The following is a 23,835-nucleotide window of genomic DNA, read 5'->3' on the forward strand; positions in this document are numbered from 1 at the left end:
ATAATAATCTTCGCAATACAGAGTTGCCTTAACCAGTCAATTTAACCACAAGTAAATTTTTATTCCAGAATTGATTAAAAAAAGCCAATACATAACGCTGTTGTCTTCCTGTTTTAAGAACTCTTCAGAGTGGCGCCAGGTGGCTCAGTCAGTTAAGCATCTGCCTTCCGCTTGGATTATGATCTCAGTGTCCTGGGATCAAGCCCTGTATCCTTCCCTGCTCAGCAGGGAGTCTGCTTGTCCCTCTCCCCTCTATCCCACATCCCTGCTCCTGCTCACATTCTCTGCCTCTCTCTCTCAAGTAAAATCTTAAAACAAAAACAAAAAACAAAACCCTTCAGAGGATACTGTATGCCTAACTGGTTCAAGAAACAATTCAACATGTCATTGCATTTATACTGAAAAGCACGCACTTATGGTTGTAATTACTGTCAGGATCCTATATAATAATAAATCTTAAAGATTCTAAATAAATAGGCTTGGGTAAACAGCTGTGCCCAGTTGTTCTTACCTTCATTTCCCAATGACTACACACATGAACTCAATTCCTAACCCTTCCAAATCCAACCTAGGCTATTGGCAGAATATGTTCCATTGTTCTGCTGCCAAGGACTTTCCCCATAGTGAGATACTACTCACTACTATGACCAGCAAGGGGACTACATAGAACATTTTTCCAGAAGGTTCTCATCCGGGATTTAAGCACAAATCTGCCTTATCCATATTATGTTTTCTTTACTTCCATTTTGAAAAGGTATGACATCATCAGATATATGTCCTCAACATATCTCGATTTTGCTACCTATATCTCAGCTCTCAATACAGGAGAATAGTGATCTGGTTTTAATAAGCATGCACCCATCCATCCATTTACAAATGTATACCATGCACCTACTATGTGCCAGGTGCTAGGCATTAGAGCATACATACATATGAAGTTCTTGCCTTAATTCTGAACTCAGCAAACTAATTAAAAGCTCATTAAGAGAATTGGTACTTCTGGATGATTACAGTTCAATTACTTTTTAGAATTATTCTAAATTATATCTTTTGACTGAACCATACCATTGAGTTGGACTAAATTATTTTGCCTCATTTGTAATTGATTTTTTTTACCAAACTACACGTTAGTGTTAAGCCAATAACCTATACCAAGGGTCATGATAAGAAACAGAGCCAGGAAACAAGAAGACACCAGTTCACATTTAGAGTACTATATGCCAGACACCACGCCAAGCACTTTAGATGCATTAATTCACTTAGCCCTCACATATAATCTTATGTAGAAAGTACTATTATCCCCATCTGATGCGTGAGGAAACCAAGCTGCTGACAGGTTGAGTAACTTCATAAAGGCCACAGGGTGGTAGAGCTAGGATATTACCTAGGCAGCCTGACTCCAGAGCTCTTCTCAGTCACAGTATTATGGCGCCACCATTCATTATGTAAGATGTTGGAAGTCTTTACTCATTATATCATTTACTGTTTTCTTAATGCTTTTTATGAGAAATTTTGTGTCTTAATTCCAGGAATGGCTCCTAAGCAACTAATTTGTTCTCATACCCACGAATAATGTAACTGAGGATTTTTCTTTCCTTTGTCTTTGCTTCAGAATTCAGAGCTAGACTTAGCCCTCTAGCAAGTATACAGACTTAAATGGCATGCATATTGACTACCATATTTCTAACTTCACTGATTATAGCCCTCATCTGGTCTATTTATCTTCGTCCATTTCCTTGCTTATTTTAAAACACTACTAGGTTAATCTTGGTGAGCCAAACCCTTTTGAGAGTAAGGCTTGGTGTAACTAACAATTCAAATCCAACAAAACAGTTTACAGCAACCCAGGCAACTCCTTAAATGCTGCCTAGTCCTCCTTATTTTATTATTATTTTATTAGATGCTACTTTAGTTAACCTTAGCAGTTTTCACATAAGGACAAAAAAATAAAGTGTGAGAGAAAGAGTACTCAGTACCCAGAATTTTATAGAACCTTATATATTCTTAATTTTAAAATGTCAGTTCTTTATGGGATGACACACATAATAAATTCTTGACTAACAGGGTGTACACGACTCAATATAACTGTGCATCACTCAGAAAATAATTACCTGACTTCAAGGGCTTTGATGGCTTCTAGCATTTGTAGAAACTCTGCTGCTTTCCATACATCATTGGCTTCTTCCTCTCCTTGAATCATTAATTTTGCCGTATATGTGAACTCAATTAAATGACGGAAGGCCATTTTACTAACACCTGTAAAAAAAAGATGTGCATCAGCATGTATGCATGTTGATCAAATCTTCTAACGTTAGTAAGAAAAAAACACCTCAATGTTTGAAACCTGATTAAAATCTGAATTCTGGAAAATTATTTCCTGGTGGAATTCTCATTAACACTCCAGTAAGACTGTAGCCAAGTTCCAGCAGTAACTACCAACTACTTTAGGATTTTTTCCAAAGATTTCTTAAGGCTCTTATGACAATAAAACCTACCACTCAAATATATGAATTGGCTATTACATGTCAGACATGCTACTTTCCTACCAGACATCTCTGTATCAACTCAGCTTCAAATCTTCGAGGGCCTTCCACAGCTCAGCAAATAAAGCTCCATACCACTCTGCCTTTAGCTTAAGGCACTTCCAAATTTTAAACTGTTTATCAATCCCATTCTATACAATGATCTAATAAACTGTTCACTTCTAAAAGCTTCCTTGCCTTCATTAACATTTACCCTTCTTCCTGCTTAGTCACTTTATCTCTGAACAAATACTAGCACCTTGAAGGCCCAATTCTACTGCCATATATTTAATGAAACTTTTAATACCTCTGCCCCGTTGAACTCTGTATCTACTCTGACAATAACAACTCATGGACAACTCCTGACTCTAAGCTACTTGAGGGAAATTAATTTTTGTCTGTGTACACTCACCTCACAGTACCAAACACAATGCTCCCTAAAATGCAGACATATAAAGTAGGAATGAATAAGAGCTAAAGTCACTTTCAAAATGACTTTCAGGGAAGCCCAGATGGCTCAGCGGTCTAGTGCCGCCTTCGGCCCTGGGCCTGATCCTGGGAGTCCCAGGATCGAGTCCCACATCAGGCTCCCTCTGCCTTTGTCTCTGCCTCTCTCTGTGTCTCTCATGAAGAAATAAATAAAATCTTTAAAAACAAAAACAAAAACAAAACACCGAAATGACTTTCAAAAGCTTCCACGATTCCAACTTTTCTTTACAAGCTTTATGTTTAAATTTTGGCCCAAAAGAATACTCTACTTCTTCATGCTCTTCAATGCTATGTATTACTGCTTCAGTTTGCTAATATAAGCCTACAAAAATCTACTGAAACAAAGAGAAAACTACTTTTATTTATTCATTTATTTATAAAAGGTTTTCAAGTAATCTCTACAACCCAGCTTGGGGTTTCAATCTACAACTTCGAGATCCAGAGTCACATGCTCCACCAACTGAGCCAGCCAGGTACCCCAAGAGAAAAACTACTTAGGAAAAAAAAAAAAAAGATTTATTTATTCATGAGAGACCGAGAGAGAGGCAGAGACACAGGCAGAGGGAGAAGCAGGCTCCATGCAGGGAGCCTGATGTGGGACTCGATCCCAGGACTCTGGGGTCATGCCCTGAGCCAAAGGCAGACACTCAACCGCTGAGCCACCCAGTGTCCCGAGAAAACTACTTTTAACAGAATTTGTACACTATGAAACATCCAAGTCCAAAGTGCACTCAATATACACAACTGCAAATACAAAAATACTTTTAAGCTTTTCCAATGTACTTTATGCACCTGAAAAAACAAACTAAATACAACTAGATTCTTTGAAGGTTACTTTTATTTGAATCTCCTAAATCTTGTTTCTCTTGGTTGTCTTCTGACCATGTTATTCTTTATTATATGAGAGTAACCCAAGGTACAGATAACTACATTTTTTTAAAGGAATTTTGACCAAATGTTTAAAAGTACAACAGAAGTCCTTTCTAAAAACAATGTGTAAATTTTTCTTGAATTGGAACATTTTGATTCTTAATCAAAGATACACATGTAATACTACAAATTTCAGGCATGACTCTAAACACCTCACAAGTATTAACTCACTTAATCCTCATAACAGTCCTGTGGAGAACTTTATTATCTCCACTTTAGAGATAGGAAAACTGAGGCACTGAGATATTAATAACTGTGACTTTGGCAAGTTACTTAAGTGATAAAACGAGAATCAATCCCAGACAGCCCGGCTCCTAAAGGCCAAGATAAAGATTTTTAAATAAGATAATGGCAGGAAACATTCCTTCTTCAAAGAGTTTGAATACCCATGAGTTCATTCACTATTGGCCCACAATCTCTTCATAATTCCAAAGTCCCCCAAATCACTTAAGACCAGAAGTTTTCCCTAAATTTGGCAGCAAAATTTGATCTGAACTGACATAAAGCTATTTATTTAGTCTTTATCCCACTTACAGTAAATACTAATATTCTGCTCTTCCAACATATTTGGTTACAGGATGTCAACCCATACCCCACTGGGTGTATAACACACAGACTGTATTATCTTTAGAAAATTTGTAATTTCAAGAAACATCTGGTCTCCAAGGATCTGCATAAGGAATTGTGGACTTAGTTCCCAATTTTGGCTAATTAGAATCCCTGTAGATTTAATAAAAACATGGGTCTCTGATCTCTAGAATCAAAACTGGGATAGGGAACTTTTTTTTAATAAGCATCTTAGGTACTTAAGTTGACAATCCAGCACCAGTCCTAGGAATAAATCACTGACCTACTTAGCTAACACAAACCAAACTGATAACACCTGCCCAGGTAAGTGACATGGTGACAGATGCTGCTCAATTGCAAAAACACTATCCTCCATCAGAACTAGTCTGGTAACTTTCAAATCTCAGCCCACTTTCTCAATCTCTTGGTCCTTTCATTTTTTTTTTTTTTTAAGATTTTATTTATTTATTCATGAGAGACACACACACACACACAGAGGCAGACACAGGCAGAGGAGAAGCAGGCTCCATGCAGGGAGCCTGACATGGGACTCGATCCCCGGGACCCCAGGATCACACCATGGGCTCAAGGCAGGGGCCAAACTGCTGAGCCACCCAGGCGTCCCATCTTGCTCCTTTCCTAACAGAAATGTGTAGGAGAACACGATTTTTCTGAGACTCTAAGGAAACTGTTAATATTAACACCTTAACTTGAATCTTCTTTTTCACTTAAGAAGCAGCAAAAGAAGCCAGCATTCTAGATATATAGTGAGGTCATTATTCATATTTTATAGATGGGATTCCAATTCTAGTTAAGATGAAGAAAGCACACTCCACCACTCCACACTCCATGTTGTCCACCACTTAAAATTAAACATTCTGGGCAGAACACGTAAAGCAAATATATAAGGACTCAAAGATAAACAGAAGCAAGCAGGCTGGGGAGAGAAATCAAAACTCAAAGAACAGCAGTTAATTTCCTGATTCTCCCCCCCCACCCCCCACATATCCCATCTTAGACTTGAAGACAGCCCATATCCCCCAACTGTGTAGCAGGAACAGTCAAATAATCTGCAGAAGAAACTTTCTAGCTAGAGAACCAGGAAAGGCAATGGAGAGTATTGGGCAGGGGTGAGATTCTTGGTTTTTAATTCCTCTCAGTGCTGCCTCAAGGCAAGCCCCAGTTCTGATGCTGCACACCTGTGACTGATGGCCACCAAGCAGGCACTAATTCAGAAAGTTTTTCTGACAGAGAACTAGGAAACAGACTATTGATCTGAGAAGCATGGAGAGAATTATTTTTTTCTCTCACCACTTTGTCTAGGAAATGGATCCCATTGTGGGAAGCATATGACAGACAGTACAAGGAAGCTAAAACCCCAGTTTTCTAGCCAGAAGATCAGGAAAAGTTGCTCCTAGGAGCTAAAGTGCAGTAGTCAGAGGAGGGAACTAGAGAAAGGTCTTCTGTGAATGAAGTCTTGCTGTAGCCCCCATGCTACACACGTAGAACTGACCTCAGACAGCACAGCAACGGGTTTGAGTACTACGCTATTATGCGGACTACCACCCAGGTCGGCATACCTGGGACTTGAACACCACAACCAAAGTTTTGAAAACTAAACTGGAATTGCATCCAGTCCACATAAGGCAGTCGGAACCTAAAGCAGGATGACTGCCTGCTAGAAACAAAAATCAAAATCAGAACAACAAATCCAGAGGATAGGACACTCTAACACAGTGTCATGATATTCAAAATGTCCATGACATAATACAAAATTACTTGGGATCCCTGGGTGGCGCAGCGGTTTGGCGGCTGCCTTTGGCCCAGGGTGCCATCCTGGAGACCGGGGATCGAATCCCACGTCGGGCTCCCGGTGCCTAGAGCCTGCTTCTCCCTCTGCCTGTGTCTATGCCCCCCCCCCCCCCCCGTCTCTCTGTGTTTGACTATCATAAATAAATAAAAATTAAAAAAAAATTACTTGACGTATCTTACAGATTTAGAAATGAAAAAAAAAGGGGAAGCCAACACATCCAAGATTATACAACTGACAACAGTGAAGAAAATTCAGGTTTTTGAATTATATGCCTAGGGCTTTCTCTATAGCCACGTGACCCAGAGAGGTTGTACAGTGATCTCAAAGTTAAGGGCTTAAGAAAACACTGAGCCAAAATGATTTTTGAAACCTGAATCTGGTAACAAAACCAGAACATGTTCTTACGTTTTATTTTCTAATTTGTCTATATTAAGTACTGAAGACTTGTATGTGCTATACTATAACGGAGATTAACAGGTCAGAGCTACTAAAAGATACAAGAGACAATCTCAAGGTGATTAGTCTATAAAAGAAAAGATCCTATTTCTCCAGGTATTCTCCTTGCTCCAAAAGCAATGCATATTCCAGCTTGGGCCACTTATTTTTTGGCTTTTTAAGATTCTGCTTAAGAAACAGAAATCAGGGACACCTGGGCGGCTCAGCGGTTGAGCATCTGCCTTCAGCTCAGGGCGTGATCCCAGAATCAGGGATCGAGTCCCACATTGGGCTCCCTGAGAGGACCCCACTTCTCTCTCTGCCTCTCTGTTTCTCATGAATAAAATCTTTAAAAAAAAAAAGAAAGACCAGAAATCAATTCCTTTTTGAAATCTTTCCTAAGGTAGACTAAACCACCATTCCACCACGAAAGTCACTGTAACACTTTTTTTGCGTTTTTTTTTTTTGTGTGTGTGTGTGTGTGTTTCTAATATCTACTGCTTATCTGTGATTAAATTTGCAAATTCTTTAAGGGCTGTCTTATTCATCAATTCTTCACGTCTGGGTCTAGCACAGTGCATAACATATAACACGTTTTCAATTTGACAAATAGCCCCAACTTATTAAGTTTAACAATGTACCAAATACTGTGCTCAGCACTCTGCACATGTTATTTCAATTAATCATTACAAGCCTATGAAGTAATGAGTCTTCAGATGAAGAGGCAAATACGCAACTGAAGTAAAAGTAACCTGCTTGGCGTCACACAGTACCTCAGGTAAATAAATGGATGAAGTCTTGCCCTGTAATAGAAACCAATACCGTACAGGCAGCTAGATTCTCACTTCAGTAAGCTTCGTGGATTTCCATTATGCCTATGGCTCTGTCCATCACAGATAATGAAAAGATTATCTATGGATGTATTGGCCAGCATGCTAGATAAATTGGAGTGTACCCCCAAAAAGAATATGCTTAACTTTTTACATTTTATTCCCCAGAGCATCAAATTTCCCCAAGGGAATAGTGTTTCTAGGCAACTCATTTATAACAAAGACTATATACACTGTGAAAAAGATACAAAACCAAGACTCAAGAATACTGAGAGAACTAAAATTCTGTATTCACATAGGCAAGCTTTTTTTTTTTTTCCCTACAGTTTTGGATGACAGGGAAGGGTAAGTAACATGACAGTATAAGAAAAAAACATAGTAATTAACAGCACAAAGTGAATCCCTTGCTAGCTGGACAACAATGAGCAAGCAACCATTTAGAGCCTGTTCCCTGAAGTAAAAATATGAAATAATACCACTTACTTCAAAGGATTGCTGTAAATCTTAGAAAAGGCACAAAAACTACACAGCACTATTGCTGGCACTTGGGGAGCCACTATTATAAAAGCCAAGCAAGTACAAGAATCACTTTCTACTTTAAGGTAGTATCTATTAAATGATTCTTCTATCCCAAACTCTATATCCACTAGAGCTTCTGAATGCTATTTCAGTTCATCTTTCCTATTTCCTAGCCTTTTCCATATTATGGCAGCTCACTTCATTCTGTGCATGTCATATGTACCTCTGCTAGTAAAGAACTCTCTACTGTAACCTGAAGCATCCCCATCAGTCTGAAACATAAGCCCACTGAACAAAGATGGGAATTTACTTTTAACGCGTTTCCAAAAGAGTGACCACTCATTTTAGAAGTGGAAAAGACTCCTTTAAGAGACCAACATCTACCATCCAATGTAGATGGTAGATCGTTTTACCAAGCACTTTAATGGAAGTAAGAATTCTCAAGTGTCAAAAGGACAATTTACCCAATCACCTAATAGAAACTATTTGAGATGGCTATTTCCTATAGTATCTTGCTAAATTAACTAATGCTTCTTCATCAGTTATAACATCTGCTAAGTATTATACTTAAAACAGACATTTACCTTCTATCTCCACCAAAGGTTCCTGAGTAAACTCCTGAAAGAATTTGTAGAAGAACTTACTGCAAGCAGCCAAAACAGCCTTGTGGGCCTTAAAATGGTGTCCTAGATCAAAAAAAAAAAAAAAAAAAAAAAAAAAAGGTATCACTCAGAAAAGACCAATAAAGTAAATTTATATAAAGTAAACCTTTCTCCACATTATAACCACAAGACTATATAAATTACCGAACTAAAATCAGAATAATCTTAGCAGCTATCTTGTTAAATTTCAATCTTAATTAGACATGAAGCCAAATCATTATCTCAAAGATCTTTTATTAGTTTCATAAAAGTCAGTTTACAAAACTAAAAGAGGTAAGGAGCTTCTTCAAGATATATCCTATTCATTTAAAACTGCTAAATATAAACACAACCCAAAATGTTATACATCTTTTGGAAAGAGAGAAGAAAAAGCCATAGAATAAGCATAAAGCTTGACGTATTTGCTATGGAAAACATGTTAACATGCCTACTATTTGGAAGCAGCAGACCTACAATACAGCAGATCAGTAATAAAGGATACCTTGCCTCAAGAAGCCTATTTTTTTTTTCTGAAGATTTTATTTATTTATTCATGAGACACAGAGAGAGAGAGAGAGGCAGAGACACAGGCAGAGGGAGAAGCAGGCTCCATGCAGGGAGCCCCACGTGGGACTCAATCCCAGGACCCCAGGATCACGCCCTGGGCGGAAGGCGGCGCTAAACCTCTTGAGCCACCCGGGCTGCCCTCGAGAAGCCTATTTTCACTAAACAGAAAAGATACCCAAACTGCGTTTGCTTCCTGAATAACGAACGACAACTCCTAATACTGGTAAAGACCCCACTGGATTTGGAGGCTTCCCAAAGAGGGTACCAGTGCTGCAAAGGAATCTCTCACACTCTCCCTCCGAGACCATCTGGGAAACGAGAAAAAGAATCCACATTTCCCACATGATTGCTGTAAAAGGCTCCTCAAAGCAGCTGATGAATAGAAGGCTATTAACCAAACATTTAGAGAGATCCTCCCTCTCTCCAACGCTATTATCTTGCTCCCAAGTGTGCAACAGGAAAACTTCAAAAAGGCTGCAAAAAGTTAAGATGCGATGATTACGTTGAAAGCATGACTAGCCAACTAGCCTTGTGCAACACGGTCCGAGTGGACACTGACAAGTTCCCCACCCCACCCCCGGGTCCCAGCGCACACTCGACAGGCACAAGCCATGAAGGTGGGTAGAAAAAGCGGGTGGGGGAAGGGGAGATAAGAACGGAAGCCACAAATTCGAGGCTCTGCCCACCACCGTACCCACCGTCGACAATCAGGGTGATGTCAGTAAACCGATCCTGCTCCCGCTGTTCATTCAATCGGTCCAGGATCATTTTATGATGTTCCGGGAACTCCTGAAGGCATTCCATCGTCTCTTCGGCCTCCATGGCCGTCGGGCTGCTCTACAAAAGAGGAGCATGATAATGTACACCCATGAGCTCGGGCTGAGGTACAAAACCCCTTAAGCATAAAATAACAACAACAACAACAAAAACCCCCCAAACCCCAGCTACGTGAAAAGAAGGGGGGAGGGTGAGGCAAGAGGAGAGGAGGGCGAGGGAAGAAAGGAAGGCGAGCCGGGTGGCCGCCGCGCGTTGGGGGCCGGAGCCGCGGCCGCGGGACTCCGAGCCTGACCTAATTGGAGTCGGGAGACGCGAGCTGAAGCGGGGTGGGCAGAGCGCCGGAGGCTCCGGGCGCCGGGGCGCGCAGGTCCGGCAGCGGAAGGGACCCGACAGTCGTGGCGGCCCCCAACGGCCCGCCAAGCCCTTCTGCCCGGCCCTGGCTCCCGCCGCCCCGGGACCCGGTCCGGCCCGCGGCCCACAACGACTCCCGGGTCGCCTCTCCCTCCCCCGCCCTCCCTCTTCTCCCCCGCCCCGACCGGGCCGGCACTCACTCAGGGAAGGAGGAGCGGCCCGGGCCTGCGCGTCACTTACGTCGACGTGCTGCGTCACCGCGCTGGGCTCCGGCTGACGCGGACGCCGACCAAGCGCCGACCACTGAGGGAACGGGCCACGCCCCGGCCGGTGGGGGCGGAGCTACCCGGAGGATCCAAGCTCGGCGAGCGCCAGGCCGCGACCGCCGAAACGAGGAAGTCCGGCGGCGGCGGGGCTGGGCCAGCCGCGGGCCAGGCCGAGCCCGGGGCGGGGATCCTAAGTCGCCGCCCTTCCGCCCCCCGCCGGAGCTCCAGGTGCGCGCGCGCCGCCGCCCCCGGCCTCGGGAGAGTGAGCTCGCCGCGCGCTCCCAGGGCGCTTTTATCCGCGGCGCCCGCCGCCCCGCCCCCGCCCCTCCCGAGCCGCAGGTCGGCCCGCCTCACCTAGCTCGTGGTCCTCGCCCGCTGCCGTCGGGCCCTCGCAGCGTCTCGGTCCTCGCTCTCCCGTCGCGGGGCGAGGCTCGGCCCACGCAGCGCCCCCCCGCTGCCCAGCGCCTCGCCCTCCATCTCCCCGCGAGCGCCCGGGCGCGGCCTCCGCTGGGTCCCCCGGCGCACGTGCGCTCGCCCCGCGCCCCGGGCAGTCGCGTCGCGGCGGCGGCGGCGGCGGCGGCCCCGGGCGCGAGCACGTCCCGGCCCCTGGGACCTTCCTCCCGGCGCTCGGCGGGCAGCACGTGCTCGCGGGGCTCGCGACCTGGCTCCGCTCCTCGACGATCCTGGACGAGCGCGGCGCTCTTGCTGCCGCTCCGCTCTCCCAACCCCCGCGCTGGAGGAGGCCGGGGACTTACTGCGGCTCCCTTGGTCGCTTGGCTGGGTCATTCACCCGTTCACCTGGGCGGGGGGCGGGGGGGGGGTGCTTTTGGAAGATCACGAGTGGAGATTTACTTTTTTTACTCACAAGAAAATAGAGTGGGGGTCAGGGAAAGACCCAAAATAGCAGGCTGTATGCAAGGGTGAGTGGCATCATTATCCCAATAGGCATTTCTAGGGCGCCAGCGCTGGGGTGGGCACTGGTGAGCAAGGCGAATGTGTTTTCTGCCTTCCTGAACTTAGTCTGATAGGTATTTTTGGGCAGTTAATTACCTGGGTGCATTTCTGGGTGTTATGAGATGTGAAGAACAAGGTAATGGGGTGGGGGTGGGGAGCGGCCGGGAAAGCTAGTGTCTGTGGGTGTCCGTCAGCAGGTGGACAGCGAGCGCATCCAGAGGCCCCGAGATCATAGCATTTCATAGCATTTCGGGAACTAAAGGAAGTTGGGTGGGACAGACCCACAGGGGCCTTGTAAACAGTGTTAAAGGTGATAGGTTTTCTTACAATCGCAAATGGGAAACCTTGAAGGTTGAGCAGGATAGTAACATCTTAAGATTTACTCTTTTCTATTTTTTTAAAAAAGATTTTATTATTTATTCATGAGAATACACAGAGATGAAACAGAGAGAGAGGCAGAGGCACAGGCGGAGGGGGAAGCAGGCTCCATGCAGGGAGCCCGACATGAGAGTCATCTGGGGTCTCCAGGGTCACGCCCTGGGATGAAGGTAGGCGCTAAACCGCTGAGCCACCCAGGCTGCCCAAGATTTACTTTTTATTTTATTATTATTTTCCTATATAACACATTAGTGAATATACTCCATTGCGTTTCTCAAATGGCAAATGAGACACAAGATAACATCTTTTTGATTCCTGAAAACCTCAGTATCATCTGTCTTTTGGAGGATTCAGTTTCCTACACGTCTATGATACTGTCCACGAGGATACCAACGGTGCTTAGTAGTAAAGAACATTTTGCTAGGTTGTTCTATCATGAGTCCTTACTCAAAGTGTTCATTTTTTTCTTCTAGTCTGGTTTTCAGCACTTGGTCATGTGTTTCTTCATTATTATGCACAGGATCTGGCCGAGGGATAGGTTTTGTATGCTCATATGGAATGTCCACAGAAGGGTGGTAGCATACTATCGTCCTGCCATCAGATGTCAAAGCAAGCTCTACTTTGCAATTATAGTCATCCGGTAGAGGAGAATATGTAGATTTTAAAAATTTTTTTATTTATTTATGATAGTCACAGAGAGAGAGAGAGAGGCAGAGACATAGGCAGAGGGAGAAGCAGGCTCCATGCACCGGGAGCCCGACATGGGATTCGATCCCGGGTCTCCAGGATCGCGCCCTGGGCCAAAGGCAGGCGCTAAACCGCTGCGCCACCCAGGGATCCCAGAATATGTAGATTTATGACAAAAACAATATAAAGCTCCATTTTGAATTGGAAATAAATGTTTCCAGACAGTTCTGTTTGATATTGCCCATTTTACTGCTGCCAACGCCATGGTGAATCCAGATGCTATTGGGTGGTGTGAAAGATGATTTGAAGAGACGGATTTTAAATTCTGCTTTCACGCGTAACTATTTTCATCCCTGTGTCAGCGGCAGGACCAGCCCGCCATTTTACCTCAATCCCAAGATTTACTCTCTAAAGAGATCATTCTAAGCACCAATATGGACAATAGGCTAAATGGAAGAAGAGGCAAGGAGTAGAGACCAGGGGGAGGCTATTCGTAATCCAGATGAAATCATAGTGGCAAGTGGGATTGGAGAATTGTATGGGATCTAGAAATAGAATCAACATTGGTTGGGAAGCATGTCATGGGTACTAAGTAACTAATATTGGATATTGATGGTGAGAGAGAAGAACACTCAAGAATGGCTCCTAGATTTCTGGCTTGAGTGGATGGGTTATTGGTACAGTTTTACCAAAATGGAGAAGATAGCTGGGGAAAATGGAGAAGCAATGAAGAGCAGAGAGATAATTTTAAGGAGACAACTAAAATAACAGGATGTCAACAAGGCATTTTTAAATTGGATTATTTGGGGTTTTTTTGGTGTTGAGTTGCATAAGTTCCTTATATGTTTTGGATACTCTTTATTGGATATGTCATTTGCAAATACCTTCTTCCATTTAGTAAGTTGCCTTTTAGTTGTGTTGATTGTTTCCTTGCCTGTGCAGAAGATTTTTTATTTTGATGTAGTCCCAATCGTTTATTTTTGCTTTTATTTCTCTCTTTTTTTTTTTTTAAGATTTTTCATTTATTCATTCATGAGAGACAGAGAGAGAGAGTGACAGACACACAGGCAGAAGAAGAAGTAGCCTTCACACAGGGAGCCCAATGTGGGACTCAATCCCAGGACTCCAGGATCATGCCCTGGGGCCGAAGGCAGGTGCTAAACCACTGAGCCACCCAGGGATCCCTGCTTTTACTTATCTGGACTCAGGAGACATAGCTAGAAAAATATTGTTACAGCCAATGTCAGAGATAATACTGCCTATGCTTCTAGGATTTTTATGGTTTCAGGCAACACAGGTCTTTAATTCCATTTTGAATTTATTTTTGTGGATGTGTGATAAAGTGGCCAGCTTTATTCTTTTACATGTATCTGAACAGTTTTCCCAACACCATTTTTTTTGAAAAGACTTTTTCAAACCATTGGATATTCTTCCCTGCTTTGTCAAAGATTTTTTTTTAATAAAGATTTTATTTATTTATTCATGAGAATACACAGAGAGGAGAGAGAGGCAGAGACACAAGCAGAGGGAGAAGCAGGCTCCATGCAGGGAACCCGATGTGGGATTCGATCCCTGGTTTCCAGGATTAGGCCCTGGGCTGAAGGCAGCGTTACACCACTGAGCCACCCAGGCTGCCCTTTGTCAAAGATTAATTGACCATATGATTGGGTTTTCTGTTTTGTTCCATTGAACTATACGTCTATATTTGTACTTGTATCGTACTGTTTTGATTACTACAGCTTTGTAATGTAACTTAAAGTCTAGAATTGTGATGCCTCCAACTCTTCCTTTTCAAAATTCCTTTGGCTATCAGGGTCTTTTGTGGTTCCACATAAATTTGAGGATTGTTTGTGCGAGTTCTGTGAAAATGCTGTTGGTATTTCCATAGGGACTGTAATATGTAGATTGCTTTGGATAGTACAGACATTTTAACAGTATTTGTTCTTCCAATACTTGAGCAAGGTATGTCTTTCCATTTCTTTGTGTTGTCCACCATTTCTTTCATTACTGTTTTACAGTTTTCAGGATACAGGTTGTTCACCTTGTTAGTAGGTTTATTCCAAGGTATCTACTATTTTTGATATAATTGTAAATGATTGTTTTCTTAACCTCTCTGCTGCTACGTTATTAGTGTATAGAAATGCAACAAATTTCTACTTGTTGATTTTGTATCCTGCAACTTTACTGAATTCATTTATCAGTTCTCGTATTTTTTTGGTGGAATCTCGAATTTTCTATGTAGAGTATCATGTCATCTGCAAATAGTGACAGCTTTACTTCTTCCTTACTGATTGGATGCCTTTTATTTCTTTTTTGTTGTCTGATTGCTGTGGTTAGGACTTTCAGTACTATGTTGAATAAAAGTGATGACAGTGGACATCCGTATCTTGTCCCTGAGCTTAGGGGAAAAGCTCTCAGTTTCTCCCCATTGAGCATGATGTTTGCTGAGTTCTTCATAGGTGGCTTTTATTATGTTGAGGTATGTTTCCTCTAAACCTATTTTGTTGAAGGCATTTATCATGAATAAGTATTGTTCTTTGTTGAATGCTTTATTCTGTGTCTATTGATATGATCATATGGTTTTTATCCTTTTTCTATTGTTGTGATGTTTTCTATTGATTGGTTTGTGAATATTAAACAACACTTGCAACCTGGGAATAAATCCCACTTGAGCACAGTAAATGATTTTTTGAATGTATTGTTGGATTCCGTTTGCTGGTATTTTGTTGAGGATTTTTGCATCTATGTTCATAAGAGAAATTAGCCTGTAGTTCTCTTTTCTTGTGGCATCTTTATCTGGTTTTGGTTATCAAGATGATACTGGCCTCATAAAATGAATTTGGAAGTTTTCCTTCTATTTTTTTGGAACAGTTTGAGAATAGGTATTATAACTCTTTTTTAAATGTTTGGTAGAATTCACCTATGAAGCCATCTGGTCCTGGATTTTGTTTGTTGGGATTCTTTTATTTTTATTTTTATTTTTTTTAAAAAGATTTTATTTATTCATGAGAGACACACACACAGAGAGAGGCAGAGACACAGGCAGAGGGAGAAGCAAGCTCCATGCAGGGAGCCCAACATGGGACTCGATCCCGAATCTCTGGGATCAGGCCCTGGGCGGAAGGCAGGCACTAAACCGCTGAGCCACCCAGGGATCCCTGGGAATTCTTTTATTACTGATTCAATCTCCTTGCTAGTAATCAGAATGTTCAAATTTTCTTTTTCTTACTGTTTCAGTCTTCGTTGGTTATGTTTCTAGGAATTTATACATTTCTTCTAGGTTGTCCAGTTTATTGGCATATAGGTTTTCATAATATTCTCTTACACTGGTTCTGTGTTGTTGGTTGTTATTTCTCATCTTTTATTTGTGATTTTGTTTATTTGAATCCTCTTTCTCCCTCTGTGTCTCTTTCATGAGTCTGGCTAGAGATTTAACAGTTTTGTTGATATTTTCAAAGAAACAGCTCCTGGTTTCATTGATATGTTTTATTGTGTGTGTGTTTTTTTTAAGATGTTATTTATTTATTTATTCATGAGAGAGACAGAGAAAGAGAGAGAGGCAGGCTCCATGCAGGGAGCCTGATGTGGGACTTGATCCCGGGACTCCAGAATCATGCCCTGGGCCAAAGGCAGGCACTTAACCATTGAGCCACCCAGGGATCCCCTCTAATGTTTTTTTGTTGTTGTTTTTGTTTTGTTTTTTTTTTTTTAGTCTCTATATCATTTATTTTTGCTCTAATTTTTATTATTTCCTTTCTTCTGCTGTTTTTGGGTTTTGTTTGTTGTTAGGTTGTTTATTTAAGATTTTTCTTGCTTCTTGAAGTAGGCCTGTATTGCTATAGACTTCCCTCTTAGAATTGCTTTTGCTGCATCCCAGAGGTTTGTGACCATTGTGTTTTCATTTTCATTTCTTTCCATGTACTTTTTAATTTCTTCTTCTATTTTCTGGTTGACCCATTCATTATTTAGTAGCATGTTATTTAGACTCCATATATTTGTGGTCTTTCCAGATTTTTTTCTTGTGGTTGATTTTGTAGTAGTTATAAAACTATTAGTTTTGTAGTGTTGTGGCCAGAAAAAATGAATAGTATGACTTTCATCTTTTTGAATCTGTTGAGACTTGTTTTGTGGCCTAATATGTGACCTATTCTGGAGAATGTTCTGTGTGCACTTGAAAAGAATGTGTATTCTGCTGCTTTAGGATCAAATGTTCTGAATATACCTGTTAAATCCATCTGGTCCAGTGTATCATTCAAAGCTGCTGTTTCCTTTTTGGTTTTCTGTTTGGATGATTTGTCCATCCATGTAAGTGGGGTGTTAAAATCCCCTACTATTATTGTATTACTATCAATTAGTTTCTTTGTTTGTCATTAACTGTTTTATGTTGGGTGAATAAATATTTATAGTTGTTATATCTTCTTGTTGGATTTTCACCTTTTTGTCTCTTTTTATAGTCTTTGTTTTATTTATTTATTTTTAAAATTTTTATTTTTTATTTATGATAGGCACACAGTGAGAGAGAGAGAGGCAGAGACACAGGCAGAGGGAGAAGCAGGCTCCATGCACTGGGAGCCCGACGTGGGATTTGATCCCGGGTCTCCAGGATCACGCCCTCGGCCAAACGCAGGCGCTAAACCGCTGCGCCACTCAGGGATCCCCTAGTCTTTGTTTTAAAGTATATTTTGTGGGCAGCCCGGGTGGCTCAGCGGTTTGGCGCCGCCTTCGGCCCAGGGCATGATCCTGGAGTCCCTGGATCGAGTCCCACGTTGGGCTCCCTGCATGGAGCCTGCTTCTCCCTTGGCCTGTGTCTTTGCCTCTCTCTCTCTCTCTCTCTGTCTCTCATGAATGAATGAATGAATGAATGAATGAATAAATAAATAAAATATTTTTTAAACTTTTTTTTTTTTAATTTATTTATGATAGTCACACAGAGAGAGAGAGAGGTAGAGACACAGGCAGAAGGAGAAGCAGGCTCCATGCACTGGGAGCCCGACGTGGGATTCGATCCTGGGTCTCCAGGATCACGCCCTGGGCCAAAGGCAGGCGCCAAACCGCTGCACCACCCAGGGATCCCAATAAAATATTTTTTAAAAAATAAACTCTATTTTGTTTAGCTATTGCTAGTCTGGCTTTCTTTTGACATCTGTGTGCATGATAAATGTTTCTCCATCCCCCTCACTTTTAGTCTGCAAGTGTCTTTAGGTCTGAAATGAGACTCTTAAAGGCAGCATATAGATAGGTCTTATTTTACCCACTGTGTCACCTTATGTGTTTTGATTGGAATACTTAGTACATTTACAGTCAAAGTACTTAGTGCTAGATATGTATTTATTGCTGTTCTGTTACTTATTTTATAGTGTTTTTTTGATCCTTCTCTTTCTTTTATAGTTTGCTGATTTTCTTTAGTGATATACTTTGATTCCTTTCTCTTTATTCTTTGCACATCTATTAGTGGTTTTTGATTTGTGGTTACCATTAGGTTTGTGTATAACAACTGCATATAATAGTCTCTGTTAAGTTGATGGTCGCTTAAGGTTGAACACATTTTTCCTCCTTTCTCCCCCCGAAGTTTTAGGTATTTGTTACCATATTTTACATCCTTTTATTTTATGAATCCTTGACTGGTGCTTTACAGAAATAATAATTTTTTTAAAGATTTTATTTATTTATTCATGAGAGACACATAGAAAGAGGCAGAGACATAGGCAGAGGGAGAAACAGGCTCCCTGCGGGCAGCTTGATCCAGGACTCCATCCCAGGACCCCATCCCAGGACCCAGGGATCATGGCCTGAGCTGAAGGCAGATGCTCAACCACTGAGCCACCCAGGCGTCCCAGAAATACTTTTTTTTTTTTTTTTTTTTTTACTGTTTTTGTGTTTCCTTCTTTTCATACTCTCACCATCTTTCCTTTCCATACACAGAGTACCCTTTAACATTTCTTATAGAGCTAGTTTAGGGTTCATGAGCTCCTTTAGTTTTTGTTTGTCTGAGAAACTCTTTATCTCTCCCATTCTGAATGATAGCCTTGCTGGATTGAGCATTCTTGGCTGTAGATTTTTTTCCCTTTCAGCACTTAGAATAGATATGCCACTCCCTTCTAGCTTGTAAAGCTTCTGCTGAAAAATCCTCCGATAGCCTTATGGAGTTTCCCTTGTATGTAACTTCTTCTCTCTTGCGGATTTAAAAATTTTTTCTTTACCACTACTTTTAGCCATTTTGATTACTATGTGTCTTGCTGTGGTTTTGTTGGGGGATTTCTGTGCCTCCTGGATCTGGATATCTGTTTCCTTCCCTAAATTAGGGAAGTTTTCAGCTATTATTTCTTCAAATAAATGTTCTACCCCCTTTTCTCTCTCTTGTCCTTCTGGGATCCCTATAATGCAAGTGTTATTAAGCTTGATGGAGTCACTGAGTTCCCTAAATTTATTCTCATTTTATGTAAGTCTCTCATTTGTTCATCTTGATTACTTTCCATTACTCTTTTAGTTCATTAATTCATTCCTCTGCTTCTTCCAGCCTGCTATTTATTCCATCAAGTGTATTCTTAATTTAATTTATTGTGTTCTTTATCTCTGGCTCTTTTTAATCTCTTTTTTAAGGGTCTCACGGATGTCCTCCACTCAAGTCCAGTGAGTATCTTTATGATCATTATTTTAAATTCTCTATCAGGCATGTTACTTATATTTGTTACACTAAGGTCTCTTGCTATGGTTTTGTCCTGTTCTTTCATTTGTGACATACTCTTCGGTCTCCTCACTGTGCCCACCTCTCTGCTTTTTGTCTTAGGAAAGTCAGTTACATCCCTTGCCCTTGGAAGTAGTAGGCAGGGGGCACCTGGCTCAGTTGGTTAAGTGTCTGAGTCTTGATTTTGGCTCAGGTCATGATCTGAGGATTGTTAGATTGAGTCCTGTGTCAAGTTCTGTGCTGGGCATGGAGCCCGCTTGAAATTCTCTCTCCCCCTGCCCCCACCTCTTCCCCCTCTCAAAAATAAATAAATAAATAGAGAGATAGATAAATAGATAGTAAAAAAGAAAATAGTGGGTGGGATGTGCACTTTTAACTAGGTGGTGCTAGTCCTTCTCCACAGGGGACACACAACTGCTGTTGAGACAGCAATGGCAGGGCCATTGCACATAACTCATAAGGTGGGGGTTACAGCTTTAACAAGGTGGGCGCATCCTCCTCAGCTGGTCAGGAGGCAAAGTTTGTAGAGATCTTCTGGGTGAGGGTATCCACAGCACCAGACTAAGGCAGATCTCGCCGGGGGGTGGGGAGGTACAGTGTAAGCAAGTTGTGTAGTGAATGCCAGCACTATACTGGTTCCTGCAAGTAGCTCTGTTTATGATGAGGGGTGGAAGAGGGAAATGGCACCACCAATTCCTTTATTCCTAGAGAAGTCCCCACTCAGTAGAGCATACAATTCTTGATTTCAGGGTTGTGAGTTCAAGCCCCAAGTTGTACATGGAGCCTACTTAAAAAAAATAATAAAAAAATAAACTCTGAGATTAGTAACTAACTCTCCCTTCTGTAAACCCCAGATGCCTTTCAAACTGCTGCTTCTCCATGGGTTGCTTGCTGTGCTGTTTCTTTAAAGGCAGAGCCCCAGCTTCCTATTGCTCTCTGGATTCCCTCAGAGCCAAGCCCACTGATTTTTAAAGTTCCAGGCTTTCAGTCCCACTTGCTGTAAGCACTCACGAAATTTGGCCTCTCTTTCAAACCCAAATGCTATGGGATTTCCCTTCCCTTTATAGGCTTCCCAATATGCTAGTCTGTTTCCTGCCTGCCTCAATGCCTGAGGTTCCCTCTCTCCAGTGGTCAGACCCACATGGCTTAGGTTCCCACCAGTCCTGCCCCTACCTAACCTCTTTGATATGGCTTCTCTCTGTTTAGTTGTGGAGTTTGTTTGGCCAGTCTGTGGATCCTTTTCTATGTTGTTTGCTCTGGTACAAGTGTTATCTAGTTGTATCCATGGAATAAGATGAGTTTAGGGTTCTCCTACTCTGCCATCTTCCCTGGAAGTCCCCAGATGAGACTGTTTAAGGAGAATCTGCAGGGATGATAGACTAACAGCTTATATATTGAATTGTACTACTAGTGTTTTAATAACATCATTATTCACATACTGTTTTTTAAGATGAAGAAATTGGCTTTTTTAAAAAAACTATTTATTCATGAGAGACAGAGAGAGAGGCAGAGACACAGGCAGAGGGAGAAGTAGGCTCCCTGCAAGGAGCCCGATGTGGGACTTGATCCTGGACCCTGATATCATGCCCTGAGCCAAAGACAGACACTCAACTGCTGAGCCACCTAGGCGTCCCAGAAATAGGCTTTTTGGAAATTCTAGTGTATAGAACTACTTTCCTATACAACAATTGGGCTAGGCCAAGGGGAACCTGCCCTCTATATATATATATATGGGATTTGAGCTATCTAGTTCAGTTTTTATCACTTTCTAATGTCTTAGATTTAACTCCACATCATTCATCTTTGCTTGCCTTGTTCCTAAAGCATTTAAGTTTGGAGTCTTGGGGGAATCCCTGGGTGGTTCAGAAGTTTAGTGCCTGCCTTCGGCCCAGGGCATAATCCTGGAGTCCTGGGATTGAGTCCCACGTTGGGCTCCTTGTAGGGAGCCTGCTTCTCCCTCTGCCTGTGTCTCTGCCTCTTTCTCTCTCTGTGTCTCTCATGAATAAATAAATCAAGTCTTTAAAAAAAAAAAGTTTGGACTCTTGGTGCACAGTGTCAAGATGGAAGAACTTTACCCCTGAACAGTATCAGTGTTTATGGGTTGAATACAAAGGAAAAACCTGAAAGAACAATGTGGTTGCTGGAGAAAGGAGGAAGAACAGACGAATATGACATCAAGGAGGTCAACATTTTAAAAGAGAGGTTGTGATCAGCAGTGCCAGATGCTGCCAAGTGGTCAAGCTAAATAAAGATTAGAAATGGTTGGTCCTGGGGCTTCTGGGTGGCTTAGTCAGTTAAGCGTCTGCCTTTGGCTAAGGTAGGATCCTGGGATCAAGCCCCATGTTGGGCTCCCTGCTCAATGGGAAGTCTGTTTCTCCTTTTCTCTCTGCTGTTCCCCCTGCTTGTGCGTGTGCTCTCTCTCTCTTTCAAATAAATAAAATCTTTTTAAAGAAAAGGAATGGTTGGACCATTAGATTTGGCATCATGGATGTCTTTGGTAGAAGACAGAACAGTTTTTAATTAAGTTCTGTGGAAGGTAGTTGGGATGGTAAGAAGCCTATATCCAGGGGCCTGAGTGGTTCAGTTAGTTAAGGGTCTGCCTTCAGCTCAGGTCATTGTCCCAGGGTCCTGGGTTTGAACCCTGCATTGGGTTCCCTGCTCAGTGGGGAGCCTGCCTCTCCCTCTGCCTCTTCCCCTTTCTTGTGCTCTCTCTCTCTCAAATAAATAAATAAAATCTTTTTTAAAAAGTCTATATCCTAGTAGGTTAAGGAATAATTAGGAAAATAAAATGAGATAATAATGATAGAATTCTCATTAAAAAATAAAGGAGAAGAGAAAGGAGTACTTATAGAGGGTGATGAATCAAGCCAATTTTACGTATTGTGTTTTGGCATAGGAGAGACTTAAGTAATTTAAATGCTGATGGGGAAGGATCTGCTAGACGTGATAAAAATACAGGAAGAAAAGGGGCTAAGTGTGCAAGAGAGGCTAGAGAAAATTAAGTTGAGAGGATATGTGAATGAATCAGACTTAGATATAGATGGAAGGACATCTCTTGTATTATCACTTGAAGGATTAATAGATTGGTTGCCCTTAGGAGTTACATTTGCTTCCAAAAATTGAGATTCCTGCATAACTGAAAACCTCTATTTTCTCCATGAAATAGGTGGCCAGTTTATCTACTAAAAGCCAAAATTAGGAGGGGTGTGTGTGTGTGTGTGTGTGTGTGTTGGGGAGAAGTTTGAGATTGGAAGATGTATTAGTTATTAAAGGCATGTAACAAATTGCCCCCAAATGGTGTGGCTTAAAACAACATTATTTTACTGTTTCTGTGAGTCAGGAGTGTGGATGGTACTTAGACACCCTGCATTTTCAGGGTGTCTCACAAGGTTGCAGTCAAGATGTCAGCAGCAGTCGCTATGGTCTCAAGGGTTGGTTGGGGGAAGATCTGCTTCCAAGGTCACTTGGGCAGATAGTTGTTGATAGAGTCCAGTTCCCCCTGGGCTATTAGACTGAAGACTTCCATTTTCTTGCAAGGCCTCCCTCCATGTGGGGCTCCCGATAGGTTACTGATAGCTAGATTCCATCAGAGAAAGTGAACAAGGCAGAAGCCAAAGTCTCTTTTTAACCTAATCTCAGAAGTGACATTCCACAACTGTTGCTGTTTCTTATTTGTTAGAAGCAAGTCACCAGGTGTAGCCCACAGCCAAAAGAATGTATGTGCTGGGAGTAATGATCACTGGGATTGATTTTAGAAGCTGCCAATCACAGAACTAAATGGAAAAGATCTGAAATGGATCTTGGACATAGTAATACCACAGTATCAACAATAGAATCAATAGAAGCTGGTGACTACGGGCATCTGGGTGTCTCAGTCCCTTGAGTGTTTGACTCTTAATTTTGGCTCAGGTCTGATCTCAGGGTCATGAGATCCAGATCTGCATTTGGCTCCACACTGGGCGGAGCCTATTTAAGATTCTCTCTCTTCCTCTCCCTATGCCCCTCTCCCCCTACTTCTCCTTCTCTTAAAAAAAAGAGAGAGAGAAGAAGAAGGAGGAGGAGGAAAAAGGAGGAAGAGGGAGGAGGAGGAGGAGAAATTAATTCATAGTGCCAAGCAGGGATAAAAGCATAAAGTTGTAGAATTATCTTTCATTCCTGTCACTGCAGTTCTATGGTTGAGGCCTTTCAGGCATATGCAGCCTTGCTTCAGAGGGGCCTCCTGCCTCCTCTGGCACCTACTCTTGAGCCTAGGACAGTGGTTGGTTCAGAGCAGACATTCAACAAATGTATGTTGACATTTGTTTTTAAAGCTAAACTCTTTTAAGAATGATTCATTTGACTTCTGAAAGTCAAGTTACCAGAATGTGAGTTTTCTATTAGTACTCTTAAAGTTCCATTCTGTACATAATTTTGAGACTTTGCAG

At 42.1% G+C, this 23,835-nt stretch overlaps 1 protein-coding gene across 14 annotated transcripts in view; it reads right to left on the bottom strand.

Annotated features, from left to right (window-relative positions):
* Nucleotides 1-11,201, bottom strand: part of ZNF131 (zinc finger protein 131) — a 30,982-nt gene extending 19,781 nt beyond the window's left edge. For 2 of the 14 annotated variants that reach the window (XM_072756976.1, XM_026017020.2), the window contains exons 1-4: nucleotides 10,642-10,763; nucleotides 10,012-10,150; nucleotides 8,690-8,791; nucleotides 2,112-2,256 (exon numbers count right to left, since the gene is read on the bottom strand). In XM_072756976.1, coding sequence (XP_072613077.1) covers nucleotides 2,112-2,256; nucleotides 8,690-8,791; nucleotides 10,012-10,135 — 371 coding nt within the window. In that variant the 5' untranslated portion in view covers nucleotides 10,136-10,150; nucleotides 10,642-10,763. The other 12 variants (XM_026017022.2, XM_026017019.2, XM_072756980.1 and 9 more) reach the window with 10 other exon arrangements.
* Nucleotides 11,202-23,835: the final 12,634 nt, after the last annotated feature.

This window comes from Vulpes vulpes, chromosome 4, assembly GCF_048418805.1.
Source record: "Vulpes vulpes isolate BD-2025 chromosome 4, VulVul3, whole genome shotgun sequence".
NCBI lineage: Eukaryota > Metazoa > Chordata > Mammalia > Carnivora > Canidae > Vulpes > Vulpes vulpes.